This window comes from Schistosoma haematobium, chromosome 6 (assembly GCF_000699445.3).
Source record: "Schistosoma haematobium chromosome 6, whole genome shotgun sequence".
Classification (NCBI taxonomy): domain Eukaryota; kingdom Metazoa; phylum Platyhelminthes; class Trematoda; order Strigeidida; family Schistosomatidae; genus Schistosoma; species Schistosoma haematobium.
In genome coordinates, this window is record NC_067201.1 from 13,827,036 (window position 1) to 13,852,312 (window position 25,277).

Below are 25,277 nucleotides of genomic sequence, written 5' to 3' on the forward strand. Positions count from 1 at the left end.
CTCTTCATCTGGAAGCTGGTTTGTCCTATCCCACAGTAGGCTGTTGCTGATGGTATTCGGCCGACGGATATTGAGTATCTTACGTAGACAACTGTTTATAAATATCAATAATGTAATAAGAAGATGAAGATTATCAGAACTACATTTTGATGATGGCTGTAGTAGTTCTTCACGCTTCAGATCTGTACATTAGAACTGACTGTCTTGACGTTCGTATTGAGGATTGTGACTCTGATATTGGTTGACAGGTGGTTTGAGTTCCATATGTTCTTCAATTGTAGGAATGCTATCCTTGCTTTGACAATCCTCGTCTTTACGTCTACATCTGATCCTCCTTGTTTATCGATGATGCTTGCCAGGTATGTGAATGATTCTACATCTTCCAGACTATCTCCATCAAGTATGATCGGATTGGTGTTCTCCGTGTTGTATTTGAGGATCTTGGTTTTCCCCTTGTGTATGTTTAGGCTTACTGATGCAGTCTCTTCCGTTACAGTGGTTGTCTTTAGAAATTATTAAATCTAGTCTTTGTAAGTAGAATAATGCAAATAAACTAGTATTGACAGAATTTTTATTAGGTTACTTGTCTTTAAAGTATGTATTGATGATGTTTGTCTAAAAGGACAATAAATGTTGCCCCGATTATTGAACACAATTGGATTTAAATCATCCAGAATTATGAATTTTCTCAATTTATTCATAATCTAATCCTTTTAACTAGTCTTGAGTTCATTGAAACTCGTTTGCATATTTAAATAATCTACAATTCAATTGTTCATTTATGTATAATTATATTACTTTTTAAAAAAAACCTAATTAGGTTGCACAATTAAAACATACACAGCATGATATTTAGTTTGAAAAGTTCATCATACTGTATACTGATTTAGTTCATAGTTTATATAGTTTAGTGTTTACTCCACATAAATAAACAAACAAAATCTAGTGATATTCTATTCAAATAATCATATATTCATTCAACTGTTGAAAAATTATTTTCTTTTAATATTTTTTTGTAATGATAAGTCAGATTATTTATATCAGAAGGGGTTTTGTGATTTTTAGAAATTTCAATAGTTGCAATCATGAGTCAGTTGAAGCTAGACCATCATGGAAAACCTGGAAGCACTGGACTGTCGCATTAGTCTCATACTAGGAAGAAAAGGCCATCCAATGCTTCCAAGTTTTCCATGGTGGTCTAGCTTCAACTGACTCATGATTTCAACTATTGAGATGATTATCTAGAAGTTACAACGTTATATTTATTAATTACTTGTCTTGTTGGAAATCTATAATATAATTTGTTTGTACGTTGAATTCAAATACTATAAATAAGTGATATTTTCTAGTTGTCTTAACAAATACCAAACTTATTATTTTTGTTTCTTAATTAAATTACTCTAAAAGAACCATCAATTCTGGTATGAATCCCAGTCAAGGTTGTGAATCTATAGTGTGAAACGCTCTCATACTATCCACTGACCGGTGGTTTTCAATGGAATATTCTATATGAATATAAGGACTTCTATGTTTAGCACTGTTGAACAGCATTATATTAAACTATCAACTCACATTTATTAGTTTACCTATAGATGCTAATCAGTAGTTTTTTTCTTGTTGGATTGGCAGGTTCAAGAAATTAAACCACTAAAGACCTTAAACGTTCAAAAACGTTTCACTATATATAATTCCGAATTCGATGCAAAAGTAGCTCAAAGTTTAAAAAAGACTCCATTACCCAAAGAAATGATGACTGAGGTAAGAACCAAAACCTTTTTCATTATTTATATATACTTTAGAATGTAATTTGTAGAGTTTACACTTTTAGAGTTGAATTATATAAACCGAGTAAAATGAGTAGTTGCTTATAGTTACATTTTGTAGTTAACACCTTAGTTAAACAACTACGGACGACCAGGAAGCGTATGACTACTGGTTTGTTGTAGTATAGAACTCGTCATTAGTGTGCATACACAATCTCACCAGGGGAGACTAAAACCAGGACCTTAAAGTATCTTGGTTAACGCTTAGTCACTCAATCACCGAGCTGACATCCATTAGTTGTCATGTTTATCTACCATCAGTGAAAGATCAATTTCATGGGTGTTAAAAAATGTATGATAACTTACTAAACCCTCAATTCTCATATCATCGCAAAACATGCCTTCGTTTAATGACTGAAAAGTACTAGATTACGTAATTTGCATGATGACAATAGACTTAATAAGTTATTAATAAATTATAACGTGAAAAATTCTCATATATATATGATTGTACAACTTGATGGAAAGAGATCTCTTCGCTGAACTTCGTGTTTTTAATGTTTAAATGGAAATTATCTGTCAGTCGACTGAAAAGTAAACTAGATTATTATTTAAAGATTTATCAACTCTTGAGTGCAAACTTGAAGAATAGTCAAATGCAACCATTATGTGAATAGTTTTGGTTGTATTAGCTAAATATGTTTTAAAGAACTTACTAGTGTCACTAGGAAGCAGGGGGGAGTGGAAACAAAGGGTAACACTGAGGATCAATTTCTTTCTATTTCTCACTCCGTTCATGAGTCAGCTTCATCCTTGGATATCCTATGCGATAAAGTGAGCCAACATGCATTTTTACTAAATCTCACTCGGTTTATGACTGACTGGTTAAATAAAAAATAAATCATTTCTTTAAAATAATGTGTTTAGATTAATCATAGGTAAAACGTGTTCTAAAATCAACATGGAATATTATCACTTGCCTAAATGAACAAACGAAAGGTGCCGACAAAGTTAACATTAACAGGAAGACAAACACATTTCTTGTTGGTAAAATACATTCTCACATACAATACTGATGACGAATCAATAAATATTTATTGCCAAAATTCATTTGTTGACGGTTATGTAATCAAAACTGATATAACTACTAAGTATATATATATGTATATATATATATATATATATATATATATATATATACTTTGTTCAGTAAGAAGGAGATGAGTATCATACAAAATAAATGAAAATAAACATAAATTTGTTGAATCACGAACACAAAATATCGATCCTAATTTGTTTTATTTTATTTATGATTTATGAGTATATTTCGGGTTTGTTTTTATTTTTCGAAATGCACTAATCTGTACCTAAACACCTTCCTTTCAACGTATTTGTATGTTAAGTCTATAAATTAAAGTTTTTCTTCATATTAACTTAGCAAAACCATGGAGATACATGTCTACTAGTTGCATCAAAGTAGCTTTATTGTTTAACTTCATTGATTTTTAAATTTTCATCTCATTGTACGACTGATATGTAAAATCTCATAGTGAAATACTTATTTCATGATTAAAGGTTTGAATTATTCTGTTATTGATATACAGCACTGATATTGGTTAGTCTCAGTTGTTATATGTGAATTTTGTGTGTACTGTCTTGACATAACCGTTTTTCCATAAGTTTTATAAGATAGATAGATTATGGCTAGAGGCGGAATTCAACTATTAAAATTACTACAATCTCCACAAACCCCATTCTGATCATATAAAACAGCGTAGAACTGATGGAAAGCAGAACATTGAATAAATTTTGTACAAATTCCTTCTTGAAAGAGAAATTTAAAAAATAACAATGAAATATAACAGAATCAACAATGAATACCGATAACATCTTACTAATAACTAGATTACTACATATTTTACAGTATTGATTGATCTTAGACAACCATTCTACAGGAGTACAAATCAAAGACCTAACCTGAAGGTCATGAGTTCAGTTCTCAATAAGTAATCTTAAACAAACAGGAAATATCTATTCAACGCCTCATGATCTACAAAGTTTGTCTAACTAAGATTAATCCATAAAGCAAACTATAAAATTTGACAATATTTTAGGGGGCACTTTTCAAAAAGTTGAATGATTATTGATAATATCTATATGAAGATAATAGTCAACAGAAAATAGCTAGAATTTCTTATATGCGGGTAACGATAATGATGATGGATAATATTAATGAGTTTCTAGTGTCAGATTCATATCAGTCATTATAAATTAAGGTCATTTATTATTTTAATTTAGTTACATATCTCTTTAAAATAATGAGAATAGTTCTTGAAAAGAACATAGATAATTGTATCAATTTAATATCGAGTGGATAGATCAACACATTTTATATATGATAATAAAAATCTTGAAATTATACATGCGAAATAATTAAAATCATAAACCGATCTAAGTAAGACCATAATTGGAAATCTGGAAGCACTGGATGGCTGTTTCGTCCTGGTATGGGACTCTTCGGAAGCGAACATCCACGAACCCGCACGTGAGATTCTAATCCAGGACCTTCGGTCTCGCGTGCAACTGCCTAACCTGTTGACCACTCTACTTGCGGTATCAAACGGCGTTAATGTTTTGACATCGTGGATTAACTGAAGTTAGACGTTGACACAGTTGGATGCTGGCAAGTTCAGTGGTTTATAGGCTAAGCATTTGCGCGAGGGGCCGAAGGTGCTGAGTTTGAATCTCGCGTGCGGGATTGTGGATGTGCACTTCTGAGGAGTTTCACACTAGGACGAACTGGCCGTTCAGTGCTCCCTAGTCTCTAATGGTGGTCTAGCTTACATTGACTCATGAGTCCAACTATTAAAATTACTACAATCTCCACAACCCATAAATTAAAACATTTGAGAACACTTAATATTTTTAAACATATATTTACAACGATCTATTAATGAACTGCTTTATTATTGAACATCTTGATAACTAATATTATTTCAATAAATTATCCTCTTTCTTTATATTAACTCAGCTTTAGTCGCACACCCATGAAATATAAATGTAATAGATAGAAAACGTTTTTTATGTGTTTCCAACATGAACTATATTTTGCTAGTAGACTGCTGTGCTTAGTTTTAACACAGGCTTCGAAACTGAGAAATAAATAAATACCAATATGTATTCACCCTAACAAGGGTTTGTTTACTCAAGCTATCACATTTTACGATCTCACAAAAAAGTGGCAACTAACATAATATAAACTAATAAGGTTAAAGTGAGATTTCATCGTGTTTCAGAATGCTCAAATAACCTTATCCTACTAGACTACCACTGGAAATTCGATTAAGCCATGAATATATATGCTTGTCATATAATTTAATGTAGACTACATTTCATGGAGGTAGGATACACATTAATGTATTTATAGCATATTCACTTTTCAACGTTCTAATATGCGTGTTCTATCAAGCATTTTCTGAGAATATCTCGCTCATTTACTGGATGAGTATTGCATATGAGGGAATAATTTCCACTGAGGATTTTGTATTAAGCTTAAACCTCTTTGTTCGCCTCTTCTTCAGATGCCCTATGATGGTGTGTTCATAAAAGACATATGTAGATATCTTTATATGAGTGATATGAAGTCATCAGTGAAAATTATGCACTTATAATCATTTCTGACCGATTAAATGCATGGAAGAAATGCTTGGAAACGCTAAATACATAACCTTCATTGGACTTTGGACAAATGATGGATAACCTAACACCACTCATGTACATATGAATAAATAAACAACTGATAGGTAGAGAAGCAATCTAATATAATGATTAAAACATTTCATGATTTAATTATTAGGTTATCAGCTAAACTCTAAACAACGCAGTATCAGGTAGAGACCAGTATAGTTCTTTCTAACCAAATTTAAAGGGAGTCATAGACATACTATTCAGTTGTTCCAAGAGAAAGAGATTGAGTGATGTTCCAACCTATTATTTAATAGTTAAAAGTCCAACGCCCTCATCAATGAGCCACCAGTTTAGTGATACTGTAGTGAACGAGAACACAAGTGGGGATAATCGGACGTATTTGAATACAAAATTACAGAACATGTTTGTAAAATCTGAGAACCATACAGTAAATATTTCATTTGCATTATGTCAGTCAATCGTCTCAGAGTTCATTGTTCTTTCGTTTTCACACTAGTCGTTCTTTGTTCTCGTTCTCTTTTCTTTGATCTTCTTAACCTTTTGCCTCCAGGCACTTCAATTTCGATCGATGACACATACTACTTATATCTGTCGACATCAGTAGCACACGCCACAATACTAGTTAGCTTGTTATCTAGTCCGAATGAGGTGAAACTGAGTTCAAACCTAAAACGTTTCTGTCATATTATGAAGCCACTGTTCCCTGTGTTTCTCAAGGAATCCAAGAGCATATGAAATGCTGAAATTTTAAAACTTCATTATTAGGTCGTATGTAACATATTTAAAAATCAACTTATAAATATTCAAATATTCTTAGTAGTTTTTGATAAAAATTAAGATATCATGATAAATAATGTATAGGAACAGAAAATGTAACCATGAAGTTTTAGCTCAACTGACCCTCAGTATTCACTATGTATGCAATAGCTAATAATACTTCACTCATCTAGTGGGTAAATTTTAAATACGAGAACATTATTTTCATTTCGACCTTTAACTTTTATTTACTGTTGTTATCCGATAACTTAGCATACGCTACAGTATCCTGTCGATAGCTCTGAATAATTAAAATAAAATTTCCAATGAAAATTATACTCTTACATACAGTTCTGATTCAAATAATAAAATGAAAAGTGGTAGAATATACTAACTGCTGCGTTTTATATTGATCATTGAAAAAAGAATGTTTATCTGCACAAATTTACATGTCTACCGTTTTTACTCACAGTTTATGGTAAGCTAACTATAGTACTCTATTTAAAGGTAATAAATAGCAAATCTCAAATAGCAGTGAATTTGAATTTAACTTAGAAGTTTTAAAATTAAAGGAGATATAAACTAACATCTTGTTTAAATGTTGTCTGTTTTTTCAGTTTTCAATATTTGACATGTGTGTGAACCCTAACAAATTTTTAAGTTCGAACATCATAAAATAGTTTAACTGAACGCAGAATAAAAACGACGAAGGCATCTTTTTTTTCATAGTTTTTCCTCGGAGAAATTTAGGCTCTTGTTAGTGTATGGAAACAAGTAGAGTGATTTTGATTTCAAAAGATCCATTCAAAACATGTTTATTTGTTAGGTGGCTTTATTTAGTTAAGCTACATTTAGTTCACATATATATTACTTGGCATGTTTTAATATGGTAGTTATCGGTCAGTTTTTGATATAAACAATGTTTACTTCATCCAGCTATGAGAAATGCCTGTCCGAATAATTTGTCCTAAAATAATTTCTATTACTGAAATACGTTTATAAGTCGAAAATTTGTTTACCTTTGCAAATTCTGGTTTGTTAAGAATTCACTAGAGTATTCAATACACATGTACCAAGATAAATTAAAGAAGAGAGTTACTGAATGAAAATATTTACCGAAGAAATTAAATTGATACTCTTATACTAAGGACAGACTGACTATGGTCTTTTCTGAATACATAAATAAGTATTTTGACAACTACTGCACTATTAAAATGCAGTAAATACATGTTCGATTATTTTGTAATTGTTTTCAAGTTTATAACTGTCAGTTTGTACACTATTTCAATAGTGAAAGCATCACAAAACGGAATCATATTCATAATGTCGGTTCTATATACGATGAAAACATCTTTGTTAATTCTTCCATACGATCCACTGAATCTCTCTGTCTACCAAGGGAAACTAGTCATCGTACCCACATGTTTTTTCCGGAAATTCTGAGTTGTGACAAACACTAAGCTTAAAATTAATAAGAATTTTATATTGCAACATACAGAAATCTATCAAAGCATGTTATCACTTTTTAATTGTGTATTACGCATAACAGATATATAACTAACTAATCCATTAACTATCATTGTTATATACTTATTTTTTCGAAACAGTCGGATGCTGAATACAATCGACAATACATCGAATATGCCAAAAGAATTAGACGTGCTGTAAATGTAAATGATCCAGCAGCATATTATGTATGGCAGTACGTAAGTTTATCAAAGTAACTTTTTGCAAATCCACTTATTACTCTCGGTAAACATGATATCGTATTGTTTGCGAAGAAGGATTTTAAAAATCTCCATTTAGTAAATTAAAACAAAATATATAAGCGAACAATATTATTTTCCCATTTAAACATTAAAAACACGATGATATTAATCTTTTTGTTAAATTAATTAGCTCCGTGAAGACATATGAACAAGGAATAAACATGATGATGTAGTGGATTACGTAATATGAATAATAGCAATAAAAGATTGTTTGTACAAATGTGAAGCCTTGTGAAATTCATAAGCTAGCGACGGATTATGATGTGGATGAAGTAAAATGATTAAAATGTTTTTGTCAAAATAATTATGGGTTATAGAGGGGTAAAAATGAAATGAAGTGATCTTAGAGATAAATCATGAGTAAAATCATGAGGATATGTGACATAATTAAAGATGTTCAGGAATGGAACTTTTAACTGCTTTCCTGTTAATTACATTTGAGTGTTTCATAAGAAAACCTTCTGGATAACCCATTTCAAATAACATATTGTGAATAAGCTCTACTTCATCAATTCCTGGAGCATGATACTTGAGATAGTGTTGTTCACACCTTTGATTGACTCATTTAACAGAAGACTGGACAATTACAGAAGCTTATTAGAAAGGTATTAACATAGACCGTAAACCTTCTGTTCTTATTACACAAATCTAGACACGAAATCTGATCTGGATCTTCCTTGTTTATAGCGACGTTTGGGTATATATTTCTATCTCTATTTAAAAGACGTCTCACTAAGTTTCTCTTGTAAAGAATGGGTACAAAGCTCAAGAAATGTGTCATGGCTTGCTAATGGCTTTTTTCTATACGCACTTATACTGACAGAACCACTTTCTTTTCTGTTTAACAAAACGTCAAGTAAACATAGTTTGTTATCAAGTTCTTCCCCACAAGTAAATCTGATTGCTTAGTGTATATTGTCAAATTGCAATAAGAGTTCTTCTTTTCTGATTTTCTGATCAACGATAATGAAAGTTTCATCAGTATAACGGCAATAAAAGTCAAGCTTATCAATAACCTTTTTAAGAGGTCTGTTTTCTAGTCTTGCAGGAAAAATTCAGCAGGGATAGAACCGAGATGTGAATCAATCACTGTTACATCAACTTGTCGACAATATGTGTTAGTAAAGAAAAGTTGAGCGTTCGTTGTAAATTCCAAAACACGTACTTTGAAATTAATCTTTTAACTTCCAATATTGATCTGTTTTTCAAGTAGTTAATGACACACAAAGTCAATTGCCTTAGTTAATGGTACATTGGTAAACCAAAAAGTAACTTCTGGCTATATCATCCGTTTCCCACTCAAGTTCACATGCTTAACCTTGAAAACAAAACCGAAACCGTCTTTAAGGCCTCTGTTAACGACTAATTTGTGCAGAGGAGCCGAAATTCAAACTAACCACTTTACATTTTTATTTTGTGGAGAGTTACTTGTATGTAAAAATGGATGATTATTAAATATTAACTCAATTCATGGAAACTTTTAATATTTCTATCAACTGAAGTGATTATATGTTGGATGTATTTGTATGTTATGTATAGACCAGTTTTTAAAAAAGTTTGAATATACGATCGAACTACTATGATAATTACAAGTAATTTAGTATGCTAACTAGTAATACACAAAACTGTCAAATTCGTACTTCAATAGCCACGTATGAACCAGTATTCAAGTCACAGTGAACTTTGTGAACACTATCAAAGGTAATGAGTTTGGGATTCGTAATAAGAGCAAAATAATGTACAGTGGAATTATTGTTTCATGAAAGCATCGCAACTATCTATCTATCTGTTTATCTTTCAATCTATTTATCTAGCGAGCTAACTAACTAATCAGCTCAAAGCCACGATTGTTAGCAAATTCTAAATCAGTTAATTTAAAATACAATCTTAATAAAAAGGTTAAGGACTTGCGTTTATGCATCGACACAGAAGTTAGATTCACGACGTTTTACCGGTTGTCTATTTCCATTAAAACTCCCACAAAGTTCACAGTAATATCGAGTCAACTATACAACATTACCAAATATTGGTGTTAATCAATATCCATTTCTTGTTATATAATAAATAACTTTATGAAAAATCAGATTTCAAAGTCTATTATAATAATTTCGTATAATCTATATATACCTAATACACCTTTTTTAAATTACAGCTCAATGATGGTAATAGTGTTAGTCCTTTGATTGGACTTGATATTAATTTATATCCAATATTCTTGGAGGATGTCACTGGCAGAGGAACAAGTGTTGTTATATTAGATGATGGATTGGATACAAGTCATCCCGATTTACAAGCCAATTACGATGAGACGATATCTGTTAATATGGATAGACCACAAGAGAATGGGTTAAGTCCACGTGGACCACGCAAAATTATTCCTGAGAATGATGGGTAAGTGTATGCTTATTTTCCGTTTTTAATATTTTTAAAAACTTTATTCCTAAGTACTTTTCACTATTTTAGTGACTGCTATTATCACAAACTAATAATAATCATTGATAATCAGTAAATATTAAAGGACTGTTCCATCCCATATTGCTTTGTTTCAATGATATCCATCCGGAATCATATGCCGAATTGAGGTGAAGACCTTTAGTTTCCTTTTTGAAACGAGCACGTTATAACTCAACCACCGAGTCAGAATTTAAAATGTAGTTTCTCGTAGTCTCTTATTCTTCATTTTATTAACTACTGAGAAATCTCTACCGATTTTGTAATTCGTTACAGTCAGTGATAGGATAAACCGTAAATTTATTCATATTTGCACAAATCTTGATCGACTGACCAATTTTCACATAGTGATAAGAGTAATATTTACAAAATAATATTTTTTAACTATTAGTCCCTTTTACGAATTTTAAAGCTGTAGTGAAAAGACAGAGTTGATGTGAACAACGCCGTTTACTCAAACAAAACATTTCTAGTAACTTGATATTTTGAAACATAAAGGTATGATCAGATTGTTTGAAATGTAAGAAATAAATTCATCATATTATACAGAAAAACTTTATTTTCTAATTACTCTTTCGAGAATAGTTTCCATGTAGATAGTTTTTAACAGAGGTGACATCATCTCAGGTACTAACTTATCACATAATGACTGCTTTTTTCTATCAATTTGGATAGTGTCTTCACATATTAATAATGAAATAAATAAACGTACTGATTAGAGTATAGATAAGAGTGATAATCCTTGCGGCTCATCGATCCGTTTATTTCGTGAACAACTACTACTTTTACTCGAAATTTGCTGAAGAGTACTCCACGTCATGGTACAACTGACAAATATTCTTGTAAATGATTAAATGTTGGTGTGAAAAACTGTCGAATTCCATTATGTAATAATTCATTTGTTACACTTTCATTAAAACAAGCAGCAAAGAAAGTCGATATATAAAATAATTCAAATTGATATAGATATATTCTTTTCATATGTTTATTAACTCTGTATTTCTGATCACCAGCCAAGTGATGAGTTGCTATCAGAATATTAACCAGAAGGTTAGAGAAACGAACCCAATCCTATCTACCACACTTTACTCACTTAAGTAGTTTGATTAGCCCTAATATAAGACGTATCTTTCAAATTTCTCTATACGGCACTGTATTTAATCTCTGAATTACATAATAAGAATACACTATTTTTTTCCATGTTAAAAAGGAGTATACCGATGTTAAACTGTATTAGATTCCATACCAATGCATAACTTATTCATTTTTTTATCTGTTAGAATTCACATGAAATATTATTATTGTTATTACTATTATTATTATGAGTTCACCATTTCATATATAATGTTATGCTAAGGGCTTGATAACTTATGGAAAGAGTATTTGATGTGTAACCTAAATTAGTCAGGGTGATATTTTATTAATTATTTTAATGTTTCTGTTCTTCGTTATTTTCAGTAAAGACATTTCAAGACCTTAAGTCTAATTGATATAACGTCTTGATAGACTGAAATTCAGTTTTAATCGTTCATTCTAGTTGCTTAATAACTAAATTGAGTTAAATTATATATACATATATATTTCATCTTTTAGACATGGGACAAGATGTGCCGGTCTTGCTGGTGCAGTAATTAATAACAGCTTCTGTTCTCACGGTGTTGCACCAAAAACTAAATTAGGTGGTAAGTTACAATTAAACAATGTTCTTTATGCCTTTTTGATGTTAATTCTTTAGTCAGTAAGATATGTTTCACATTTCATTACAACATTACCATAATAAAAGGTTAAAATTAATAGTAATTTTTGGCATATAAGTTTTCATTTAGCATACAAACATTGTTTGATGAATATAAGGTGACATAAAATTAAACTCAATAAATTAAAATACCTTCAAGAAAAGTGTTTACGTTGCTTATTCCGTTTTGGATTGGTAGGGTTTAAGTTCACACTTAGGGGAAATAAAACGATATAACCGATGATATTACATGGTAGTAGTTTACAAATCCACAAAACTAAATTTGTGAATGTAAACCGTCTGACATAAATTTAATGGTCTAAAGGTTAATATTCATCTGATAATTATCCACTCGATTCACTATGGTGGGACTATGGATATGCATCCCTGAAGAGTCACACGTAGATGCCTAGTGCTTGCTGTTTTTAAACCGTTATCTGATTAAGATTAGTCGATGATGTAAACTATATACATATACATATGTTAATAATCTAATATATATTATAGTGGTTTTGATCATCCAGTATTACAATACAGTTACTTTTTTCTTTCCTACTACTTCCTCCTAGGTATACGCATGTTAACTGGACCAGTTACAGATTTTGTAGAAGCTAAAGGTTTATCGTATAAAGTTGAATTAATCAATATATTTTGTTCATCATGGGGACCATCTGATGATGGTATTACAATGGATCTACCACATAAATATGCAAAAGATTCATTAAGTCATGGTTTAGCAAAGGTAACTTTGCACTTTTAATTGATAAATATATATTCTCAAAATTATACATCTTATATATTCGGTTTGAGTTTTTCTCTTCTTACATGGTATTCGAATATTCTACTTAGCTATATGGATGGACGAAACAATAGTTGAGTCTTTTTACTCATTCAAAAGGCAAGTGTCCATCAAACTGGTAGTCTTGTAGTTAAAGCCATGTCACAATCGATAATGGCAATCTCAGATAGGTTTATTTATGTAAGGCTAGATTAATGTTTATTGAAAAGTAAACATATAGAAATAGAATAAATGCTCAGTGATTTCCTGTGTAGTGAAAGTAGAGAAGAATTTCAATCACAACAGTTTTTATCAATAAAAAGAATGATATTTAACAACTATTCTGGACGTTCTTTTCTTTTTCCTATCAATTAGACAATTGTATCTATTAGATAACAAACAATTCATTAAGATAAAGCGGTTTGTATCGATGCAGTTTGCTACGAAGTCATTTTTCATTACAAATTGACACTAACTGGGTAACATATGAAAACTTTCTAGTAATGAACAATCATTTCTTTCTCGGTTAGGGATTTATTATATTTGGACAGCCACAATTATGCAGACGACTCGAATTAGAAAACTTTCAAGTTTATTGATAAACGTAATAATTCTAGATCATTTAATCAAAATTCATTCGTTTATACTTATTGACTACAGTTCATTTATTATTCACCCATCGAGGTCGTTGAAATATTTATGTTCTTACTTATTCTTTGAAGAAATAGAATTCATACTTTAGATATGTAATACTATGAAAAAGAGATAGTATTAAAGAAAACGTTTAAAAATGAAGATAAATGACTGTTAAGCATTGTTGAATATGTTCCAATACATATTTGTTATGATTATGTAGGATTTAAATTCATAATTTTTCTGGTTAGCGTTTTTTACTGAGTTGGTTTTCGACGGGATGGGGTCGCTAACCTAATGCATAACCCTCCTCCTTTATCCGGGATTGGGACCAGCAGAAGCCCCAGGAGGGACTCCAGGCGGAGTTGATTTAAATTCATATAAGATATCAATGTGTTATAGTACTGAATAGTTCAATAATAAACAGGACTACTATTATCATTGATCGATGGCATAGTTGTTAAGACGTTCAACGTCTAACCATTTAGTTGTAGGTCCAAATCTCACCTAACCTACCTCAGTTTGGTTTACCGATTAGTATTTCTAGTACCTGAACCTTGAGTGTGACTCTAAGTCAAGTAAATAAGTCTATACCACATAGTAAGTTAATAAAAGTAAAGGGTTGTGAAGGTTGTTGAATTTCATTGAAATCATGAACTTTATTGACATTTATCATGTCCTCAGTGATGTACAACTTCGAGAGATAATTCTCGAAGTTTTATTAAGAAACGGTGACCAGTGGAGCTCATCCATGTTGAATGTGAAGCAGTTACCCACCGAACACAATGGAACATCGTTGTATAATATCGTGGATTGATTGAAGTTAAACATCAACACCGTTGGATGCTGGTAAGCTCAGCGGTTCATAGGTTAAACGTCCGCGCGCGAGATCAAAGATCCTAAGTTTGGATCCTGTGTGCAGGATCGTGGATGTGCACTTCTGAGGAGTCGCATACTAGGACGAAACGGCCATCCAGTGCTTCCAAGCTTTCAATGCTGGTCTGACTTAGATCAATTTATCGTTTCAATTAATAACAGTAATTTATAACGAGTACCATTATCATAATGTTATTATTTGTAAATTTACTTTCAATTGTTGTTATAATATTGTTAAATTGTAGTAAACATCTATTCAAAATCTACTTATTTGATTTTCTACACCTTTGATAGGGTCGAAATGGTTTAGGTTCAATTTATATTTTTGCTTCTGGAAATGGTGGTTTGTCCGGTGACAGTTGTGGTGCTGATGGATTTGTCAGTTCACCGGATGTAATTGCTGTTTCAGCAGTAGATAATCTTGGTCAAAAAACTATGTATTCAGAACCTTGTTCTGCAATCCGTGTATCAGTTCCTGTTGGTGGATCACCTGAAATGTCTGATATGAATATTTTGGTAAATAATACAAATAACGAATTCTTGTCTTTTAATCGTGTTATTTTTAACTATCAATAAAAATGGTTATAAATTTGATTTCCACTTAAACTCACGGTAACTGTTACTTGCAAACGATCGATATTATTTAAATACAAATAGATTTCATGGTGCACTCAATTGAATAGCAACTGACAAACTACAGCAGTTCAGTGCCAATGATCTTCACCCTAATATAATATAAGGAAGATAGAACTTTCAGGGTAGATTTTCTTGTTCACAAAAAAAAATTAAAAAATTAAAATGGAACCAGTCTGTTTATGATAGGATTAGCCAATGGCCTTGAGACACAGCAAATTAGAAAACTAAGAAGGACAATAGCCAACCAGATAAAACCAAGGCATACTGAAGGAAATGTGAAATTGAAAAATGTTGAGAAAGGTTAATCTCTAAGGCAACGACTAACATGTAATAACGAAAACTGCATAATTTGAGCTCTCCAATATCAGTTACCATGTATTTTTTTATCTTATTCCTTCAAAGTAAATGGAAATACTACTTGTCTATGGTCGATTAATATCTGTTTATGTAGGTCGCAAATATTTAGATATGAGATATAACATCCTATCCGTTGTAATAAATTATACATAGTTCGATATATCGCTGAAAAGCTGTGATATTTATTGCTTATTTCCAGATAAAAGAAATCAAAAGGTTATCGTATCTAATTTCTAATCCTTTAAGGATCTCATTTACGACCTCGATATTATTTAAAATTTGGATTAATGAATTGAGCAGTTGACATCATTTTATCGAATAACGATATCATTTTATTGTTAATTTTAAAATATTGACTAAGTGTGCTTATAATATGTTCCAGTGACCTTAGTCAATAAAAACTTGTTAACCTGGTGAGCTAACTTACATTTTTCAAGTTGAATTCCAGTCCTCAACACTAACTTCACTTAACCAATGATTCCACTGCATATAAACTATACTTTTAAGATAGTTATATTCGAATACTTGTACACCTCTGAAATCTATTTCCAATTACTAAATCAAATATATGTAAAGCAAAATAAAGTAGAATTATATCTGTTACACTCAACTGTATGCCTTACATTCTAATGTTAATGTTCATATAGTGATACGCCATCCCACCTAAAATTGATCACTTGAATATCAGTAACTAGATAATAGTATGAACACTATCTAATAATACATGAGCAAAGGTATTTACAATTCTTTGTAGTATAAAAAGAAATTTAAAAAGTAATTAATCCATATAGTTAATACAAAGTAAATATGAACTTTTTATAATTCAGTGAATAACTAACAAAATTAATTTATATAATTATAGCTTTTAATGATTTAATAATAAGAAAACAAACGGTTGACAACATAATATGAAAATGATTATTACTAGTATTACCATTATTATTGTTATTATTATTATTATTAGTAGTAGTAGTAGTGGTAGTAGTAGTATTGTTTCAAAATGAATAATGAATTCATTAAATTTTATTGTATATCATAGTTAATTTAAGAGATTCTTATCATTAGCAATTGGCAATTAAATGAAAAAAAAACTAAATATTTGATACATATTTAAGTGAATGTTTAGATCATACTTTGATGTATGATTTGTGAGTAATATGTTCAATGTGAAATTGATTCATATTATGAATTAAAATTTCAATTGATGAATTGTAATGAAAATCTAAGGTTAATAATTCGAACCATCAGTATATACTTATAAACCTAAGAAGTTATTGAATCCTTACCTGTTCAAGCTTCATGGTTAACTAAACGATATTCACTCTATTGATGTACAATATTTTGATTCATATTTCTAACTTATCTGAATACATACTGAGTGCAGAAATAATTCTTTCCAAATCGGTCCTTTTAATGACTCTGTACTAATATAAATACACGTATCATATGTTAGTACTATAGAGAAAAATGACAGAATGTTGTTAATGAAACGACTACCAAATAAATTAACTAATCGTTTATTTCATGAAACTGATTGTGTATGTATAATAAAAGTAACATAGAATGTAAGCGTATGCATAGAATTATATAAATGATCAGATTAGTGAAAAATATCGTACAAACGTTCCTTTAATCATAAGTGTTACGTATGTCTATGTATATTCCTATGACTATATCTATATTACAATTTAAGTGAGTACTACTTAAAAACTACCTTGTTATTAGTTAGATGACTATTAGTTGACCAAATGCAAGAGAACAGTTCCTCTTATTCTTTTTTGTTTGTCAATTTGCACAACTGTAAATAGGTGGTGTTCGAAAATCCGATGATAAATTAACTTAGTTGCACGTTTATAGTTAAAAAAGAGAATGAATAGGTTTATCATGCAGAATAGTATTATGAACACTTTAACAGCTTGCCTGATTATTAAACATTGTGTACGTAAAAATAAGATATCTGGATGAAAAAGTTACTTTTGCCGATCTTTCGATTAAATATATGATCAAGATAGAGAAAAAGGCTACAGTGATGTATTTGAATGTATGAATTAGATTTATTTATGCTGATTATTATAACTTGCAATGTATTTTTGTTTGGAAAAATATTGAATCAAAGTGTCAGTCGATTAGGGTTTCATAAATGACATGAAGTGTGATCTTTACACATTAAATTATGATAGAGTATCAGCTAAATGTAGAAAAACGGAGTTTCTGATTATCAGTTATCTGTTCTTCACTCAACCAACAAAGCAAAAAGTTAGAATAAATTTACTTGTCTAGCATTACTAGTTTCATACGAGCATTTAATCCGGTAAATGCATGTGGACGTATGACAATTAAAATGTTTCATTACTTATTAGGTTGATTAATGACCAATTAACGAAGTGAAAAACAACTCTTCAAGTTAGTCCGCACTCTGTAGTTTAGAAATTATCATTTTCTCGAAAATACTACTGGTGCATTCACCATTATGAGTAAACCGGTTCACTAGACTCAAATTTCTCTATGATTTCCTTTTTATTATCCTTATACAATGAAATTGAATCCTATCATTGTATTTTTATTCTGTAATAGAAGCAAACTCAACTGGACATCTCTTGTAGATTATGTTATTCATCCTAAGTTCTTTTCTAGAAATGTGAAAGTTTAATTCATTTAACAATAATGCAAACCTTTAACTTTTAAACTACAACTTTCAAAATACTTATTTCCTAACCTCATTTAAAACGTTCTGTTAACGTTGAACCTTGCAAAAACAACACATAAACTATTACTAAATTTTCGACTAAACTGTTCGTTGAACATCTTACAGCGTTATCTTTTCTTAAGCCGATTAGTCTTGAAAAAAAATCGAGATAATGGTTGCTCCAAATGTACAGGATCAGTGTAACTAGTGTTATCTTTTTAATGATATAAAATTTAGCATTCAAAATAAACAATATTTTGGTCATTTTCGTCAATATGATCAACGATATTTTTGGCGAGATTCCTTTTTCTGGGATACGGCCGATAATTCCAAACCTAAACCCCTTTGTTTATCAGGAATTCGGACTGGCAGTAACACTAGAAGAGCTCTGACTGGAATTATTTCCATTAATGTGATGTACTGAAATAACTTTCACTGTCAAATTATTAGTAGTAATATAATAACAATTTTAAAAATTTCGTTTTGTAGCCTACTACAATGGAAAATGATAAGTGTATGAAGAGTTTTATGGGTACTTCAGCAGCTGCTCCAATGTTTGCAGGATGTTTAGCATTGGCACTAGAAGCAAAGTAAGTTGTAAAAGAAAACGGAAAGAAGAACGATGGTTTTTGCAATTGTTCTTTTTGGCAAGGTCCTTTTAAAGGATAGGTTTAGTAACTATATGCCTATCCCTCTTTCTTTACCAGAGCTTCTGACAGCCAGTAACCCTAGAAAGACTACAGCTGAAAGAAAACAACAAGACTAATAAATAACTGAGCAAAGTCAGTATCATTCATGGTGTTTTATACAGGATATTATACAGAATATCTGTAGTTAGGAGTGATTGTTTGAAACATGTTCAGTTCTATCTAATGAGTTGTTTAGTTCTGAAGTTTTAATTATTTTATTACGCAACCTTATCACCATATCCCTCAAAAAGAAATAAGTTATTAGAATTTCTCCAAAATTTGAGTTGATCTGGAATTTGGTTGGTTGTTATGCACAACAATGTGATTTCTGTTTGCATATTTTCCTTGATTGTCTTCTTCCTTGGCATTACATAAATATATGATGAAAATCAAAAGGCATTGAAATCGCGTTTCACGCCAGTTTACAACTATTCACAACAATCCTTAATCCGTAGGAGAACCGTCAAAATTTAGGGATGCGATCATAATTTTGATTGAAATTTGACTTGAACATTATTGGATTTTAACTCATTGGTGTAAAGGTCAAATGCTCGTGCACAAAACTGAGGGGAATGGATTCGATATCCTGACGTGAGGTCGTGGATGAGCACTAATGAATAATTTTGTACTTGGACGAAACAGTTGTCCAATGCTTTTAGACTTTCAATGTTTGTCTGACTTATATCGGTTTAAGTGAACTTTGAATGCCATTAAATAGGGATTTTTGATACCAACAAAATTCTCATTTAATATCAGACAATAGGTTAATGTGTTACACTTTTAACAAAGTGACATCAACATTCGAACCATCGGACTTATTAAAACAAGAGTAACAAAGTATGGAAATTAATGTCTCATTATAAATACTGATTCTAATAATGTCATATTCATAATTTCTATGCTTGATTTTTAAAACTGTGAACTGTCAACTTTATATTTTCTTCCAGTCAAATTAGCAATCCACCTGGTTTCACAATGAAGAAAGCTATTGAGCCAGAGATATTATAGAAATATATCAAGTTAAATACTTCAAAAATACTTGTCATATTAATAATCATAAATTACATTACTTTGAACTGAAGAAATGCCTTATGATGGTCAGACTAACGAGTAGTACTGGTACATGGACTCTTTAAGTTTTTGATAAGATATGAATCAGTAATAGACACAGGAGAACCTAGTACATATATGTATTAGTTCAATATGTCCCACTAGTAAGTTGAAGTTATCAAAAGAAATGCCAGAATGGTGGAAGTAGTAATAGTACCAATAGTAGTATGAAAAACTGAAAGAAGAATCCATTTATGGAATAAAAATTATGAAATAATTATAAAACTCAAGATCTAAGGGAGGACAAAGATTGAGTGTACATGTGACATTGTCACTGATTCTTAGACATGCCACTTTTACCAGATAGTCTATATCTATCTGTTTAGCTTAGTTCAACAGTATGAAAAGTTGTAGACCAAATATTTAGGTAGGGTTTTGTTCTCTGAGCTGGATGATTTGGTTGTCGAGCTTTTATTGTTCTTTTGAACAGCATCATCAAAACAAACTTCAACTAGAAGCGAAGTCTTCGAATTTCTCCATATATGACTCACAGCTTGTCCCGTAGAGATTGATCTTGATTGGTTATTGTTGGCCTTTAACCTGTCATTGTAAACAACAGAGAGCAAAGCCACCTAAATCATCCACCTGAGCTACAAATCCTCTGCATCATACCAAATATTTCGTTCGTATTTAGTCTACTTTTAAATTAAGAGAATATCATACATAAGATAGAATTACCTTTTTAAACTTCGTTACTGATTATTTTCTCTATTTAATGGAAAACTGTTTTTTGATCATATACTAGTCCTAAATTAACATGGCGCGATATATCACATTTATTACCATGGAGTTCACGTATTCCTAATCCCAATGATAAAGGTTGGTTAGTCAATGGTGCTGGACTATTTCATCATCCATTTATTGGATTTGGAACAATTGATTGTTATCGTCTAGTGAAATTAGCTAAACAATGGAATTTTGTCGGACCATTATGTGTTTTAACTTATAAAAAAGAAGTATATAGTGTACCAGACAATTGGGCTAGTTTACAGGGTAAAAAGAAAACGAATAATGTTCAACATTTATTTCAATGTGATGACCAATGTTCAGCAGGAATTATTCATCAGTATAAATCAGAATATGCACAAAGCTGGTGATTGATCATTTGTTTTAGTGTTTATTATGCTTTCATTTACACTGAATTAATGTAACTAAACTTATCTACTGATTAGATTTTTTTAACGAGTGGCTATGATTATAAATTGGCTTTTTAGATCAGTTATGGTTATGAAAAGTGTAATTTTAAATTAATCATTGTTATAATTGAAATTTTCCAGAAGAACGACTGAGTGACTCAGTTAATTATTGAATGAAAATGTATAAGTGACATATATATATTCAACCTTCGTTTATACTGATTGGCTCAAATAGGTAAATGAATTATTAATGGGTTAATATTCTATAGCATCATATAACTTACGGCTCTATGGGTTCTAACACATGATACGTGATACACTAAAACATGGATTTCAATGCTTACTCACTTAAAATTACAATATCATTTTTATAAAAATTCATTGTAATCTCAGTCAGTTGTTAAATGCCTGTTGTTATTTAAATGAGCTCTTTGAGAATTGCTCAAAGCTCAGCCTATTCATACTTCTACCTAATTGAACTGGTCAAACATATAAACTGTTGCTAAATTCTTCATCCATTTTTTCAAATTCTCGAATTTCGATATTATTTACTGCCATATAAACAGTTCACAAAACTACATCGAAGTCAACATCAAAGTGTGAGCTAATTTGTGAAACTGTTCAAAGTCGAAGATTTCCAAGGTGAAGAAAGTCTTGAAGTCAGCTAAAACCATAGTATATCAAATGTTTCATGCTTACGCTTTTGCTACATAAATACAGTTTAATTCATCACTAGCAAGTAACTTGGATTACATTGTCAAAATCTTTTGTTCTACTGATAATGTTAAGAAACTATCACAGTTTCAAGTATATCACAATTGAATTTGAAGAACGTATGACAAAAAGAGTGATAGTCTACATTTTTAAAGATTTATTCATCACAAATAATTGCTAATCACTCATTTGCTTCTACTGTTTTTTGCCTGATTATATTAACTAAAAAGATCCCAGTATGAATGTGTAATTTATATGCTCAGAAATCTGAATTTAGAGTAGAATCTAATAGATCAAATTAAAAACTTCAGTAGATTTGCAGTATATTATGATACTCAACTAACATTGATATTGATTTACTCTTTAATCATCGGTTTGTTTTATTTGACAATCTACAGTTATCTACCAAACTCAAAACATATTTTTCCCATGAACCCCTTATATTTATTATGAACTATGTCTAGGAAAACAGGCGAAATATCATTTATGAATTACTGTAATATTGTAAAGTTAACCAAATTTTAGTATATTTTGATTATAACTAGTAATGGAACACAGTAAATACTACTGCGTATTTGGTGGATATACCTTGACTTCATTCAGGATGTACATACGTTAACGAATAATTCAAACTTAAGACTTGAATATTAATGACAGAAAAATACAAAACATTGTAAAATTGTCTTTTTAGTTTATTTTCTCGACCAACTTATCTAATTTTAGTTAATTTATTAATTTGTCTATTTTTTTATTATTAAAAAGGCCACTTAAATCTCATTCCGATACCATAATTGATTTCAATTTGACCGATTTATCTGGACTGACTCAATATTCATTACCACAGAATATTGTAGAAAATACTCCATGTCAGGTAGACATTGTTGAACAAGCTATTCTTGAAGTTAAATGGAAACATTCCTGTCGTGGAAGTTTAGAGATACGTTTAATTAGTCCATCAAATACTGACGCATTAATATTAGGTCAACGAAAATTAGATACATATGCAGGTGAAGGATCAATGATATTTACGTCAGTGGTACATTGGGGTGAAATTGCTGCTGGTTTATGGAAGTTAAAGGTAAATGTGAATCAATATTATCGTCATTATTATTGTTATTATAGGTACTATTATTATTATTATTGACTTCATTCAACAAATGTTTCAATATAGGATTCTCTGCATAGAGTATTTAACTAAATTCCTTTTAGTATTAGAAGGGGTTTAGTGGAGGTTGTAGTAATTTTAACAGTTGAGATCGTGAGTCAATTGAAGCTAGGCCACCATGGAAAACCTGGAAGCACTAGACGACCGTTCCGTCCTATTGTGGGACTCCTCAACAATGCACATCCACGACCCCGCCTCGCGGGATTCGGACCTAGGACCTATCAGTCTCGCGCTAGGCGCTTAACTAACTAGACCACTGATCCGGCATCCTTTTACAAAAGAAAATAAAAATACAATAACCGCACATATACACATAAATTAAGTTAATAAAATACCCTGAATTAAATGAAATACTTTTTTAATAAGTTCCGGATCTGTACAATCTTTAGTTAGAAACATGTTTAAGAATCCAAGTTAGTAGTAGTAGTAGTGGTAGACAACTTCATAGTACTTTAACACATTTTCACATATATCTTCCATATGTATATATACACAATCAAAAGAAGTTTTATGGAACGTTAAGCATATTTCCTACTGTTTGGTAGTTCAAGATACCTTGAAGTAAAATGCTATTTTTGCGAATACCCACTATTCTTGTCAGTATAGGGCTGTGGATATTCAACTTCGCTTAAATCATGAACCGATCAATGACAGATCACCATTGGAAATTTGGAAGCAGTGAACGACCATTGAGTCCTAGTTTGGGACTCTTCACTAGTACGCATCTGCAAACCCACACTCGGGAATCGAACCCAGGACCTTCAGTCGTGGATTGATTGAAGTCAGACATCACAACGTTGGACGCTAAGTCAGTGTTCTAGAGATTAAGCATCTTCGTGCAAGACCGATGGTCCTGGGTTCAATTCCCGGGTGCGGGATCGTGTGATGGGATTAGTGAGTAGTCTCGTGTTGAGTTGACTCGGCCGTCCAGTGATTCCAGGATTCCAATATTGGTCTGTCATTGAACACTTCATGATTTCGATTCACGACACTTTTTTTAAAATTTATAAAAATACATACGAAGCTTTTTTCTAATGATTGTGTTTCTTACTTCTGAAAACAATTCATATCAGTTGGGTTAATTTCAATATTTTAAATACTAATTTACTGAATTCATTAAATCTTTGAGCTGAATGTAAATCTTCACAATGATTCTGTTGTAATTGTTGTTACTACCGTTGAGTTCACTGAGTTAGACGATTGAATTGTGGAGCTTGCATTGTTCTTTAAAACAACTTCATAATCAGCTCCACAACTAAACTGTTCAACTGAATGAACTCAACGACACCAAAAGCGTTCATCTGAGCTGCAAATGTTTTCTATCACTTCAAAAAGAATTGAATATTTAAAATTTTCCAATATCTTGGCACAGAATGAAGCTGTTAAAATATTAATTTATTCTTCTTAACAGTCATTTAGTTGATACTGGATAGTAGTAGAATACCATCATATAATATTACATATGATATGGCGGGCCATGACTTAATCAATTCAAATGCTATTGACATAAGAAATTAATCTTCTTCCAACCGTCTGTGCCACGTAATCACATCGTGAGATGCAGTAATTATATGCATTAGTCAATTAGTTCGATCTTCTAATTTAATGAAATTATATGTTCAAACAATAAGTCATTGATTAATTTGTGTTATATCTTGCAGCCTTGTGTCTTATTAATATATAACGTAATGACACTATCAATTAGAGAACAGTGACTTGTTGACCGGACCAATGACGCGTAAACCCGTACGAGCAGTTTAGAGTCTTTATCGGTCTTTCTTCCCATCAAGCCTTTCCTGTTGAGTCCGGAACACCAGTCTCAGCCTCCGCGATATGAATCATATATATACAAACAAAACAGACCACGTCGTATCATAAAATAGAAAATAACATTTGTCCGAGATCTAGCCAAAAGTAACTGTGAGTGTGGGAGACTGTAATCAATAGATAGAGCATAACTCAAGAATGGTAAATCGTATAATAATACTCTATAGGTCAAAATATAGCTTTTAATAAGAGGAACATGAACATGCATAACTTAGCTACTTAACAATTATACAATGAAAATATCTGTATCACATTGGTTCATAAATAGTTCTCAAAAGTTACCATTCATAATTCTCGTCGGGATATAACAATTTGTTATAAGTACTACTCAGTTAAATTTATACAAATTTGACCATAAAGAAATCATATAAGGTAATGTATTCACATATTGTCTCCATCTATTTCCGAAGTCAAATAAATTCATATCAGGAGTGTTAGTACTTTTACTACACGTTGTCAGATTTAGGGTCCACTGCTTAGTTTAATAT

General features: G+C 31.1%; 1 protein-coding gene across 1 annotated transcript in view; it reads left to right on the top strand.

Annotated features, from left to right (window-relative positions):
• The window catches only part of PC3L (PC3-like endoprotease variant A), a gene marked incomplete at both ends in the record, with an annotated part of 45,440 nt that overhangs the window by 19,591 nt on the left and 572 nt on the right, over positions 1–25,277 (top strand). The window contains 10 exon segments of the mRNA XM_035731604.2: positions 1,630–1,758; positions 7,835–7,933; positions 10,149–10,387; positions 12,041–12,129; positions 12,752–12,924; positions 14,764–14,985; positions 18,638–18,738; positions 20,693–21,013; positions 21,025–21,040; positions 22,642–22,875. Of these exon segments, the coding sequence (XP_035585961.1) occupies positions 1,630–1,758; positions 7,835–7,933; positions 10,149–10,387; positions 12,041–12,129; positions 12,752–12,924; positions 14,764–14,985; positions 18,638–18,738; positions 20,693–21,013; positions 21,025–21,040; positions 22,642–22,875 (1,623 nt within the window).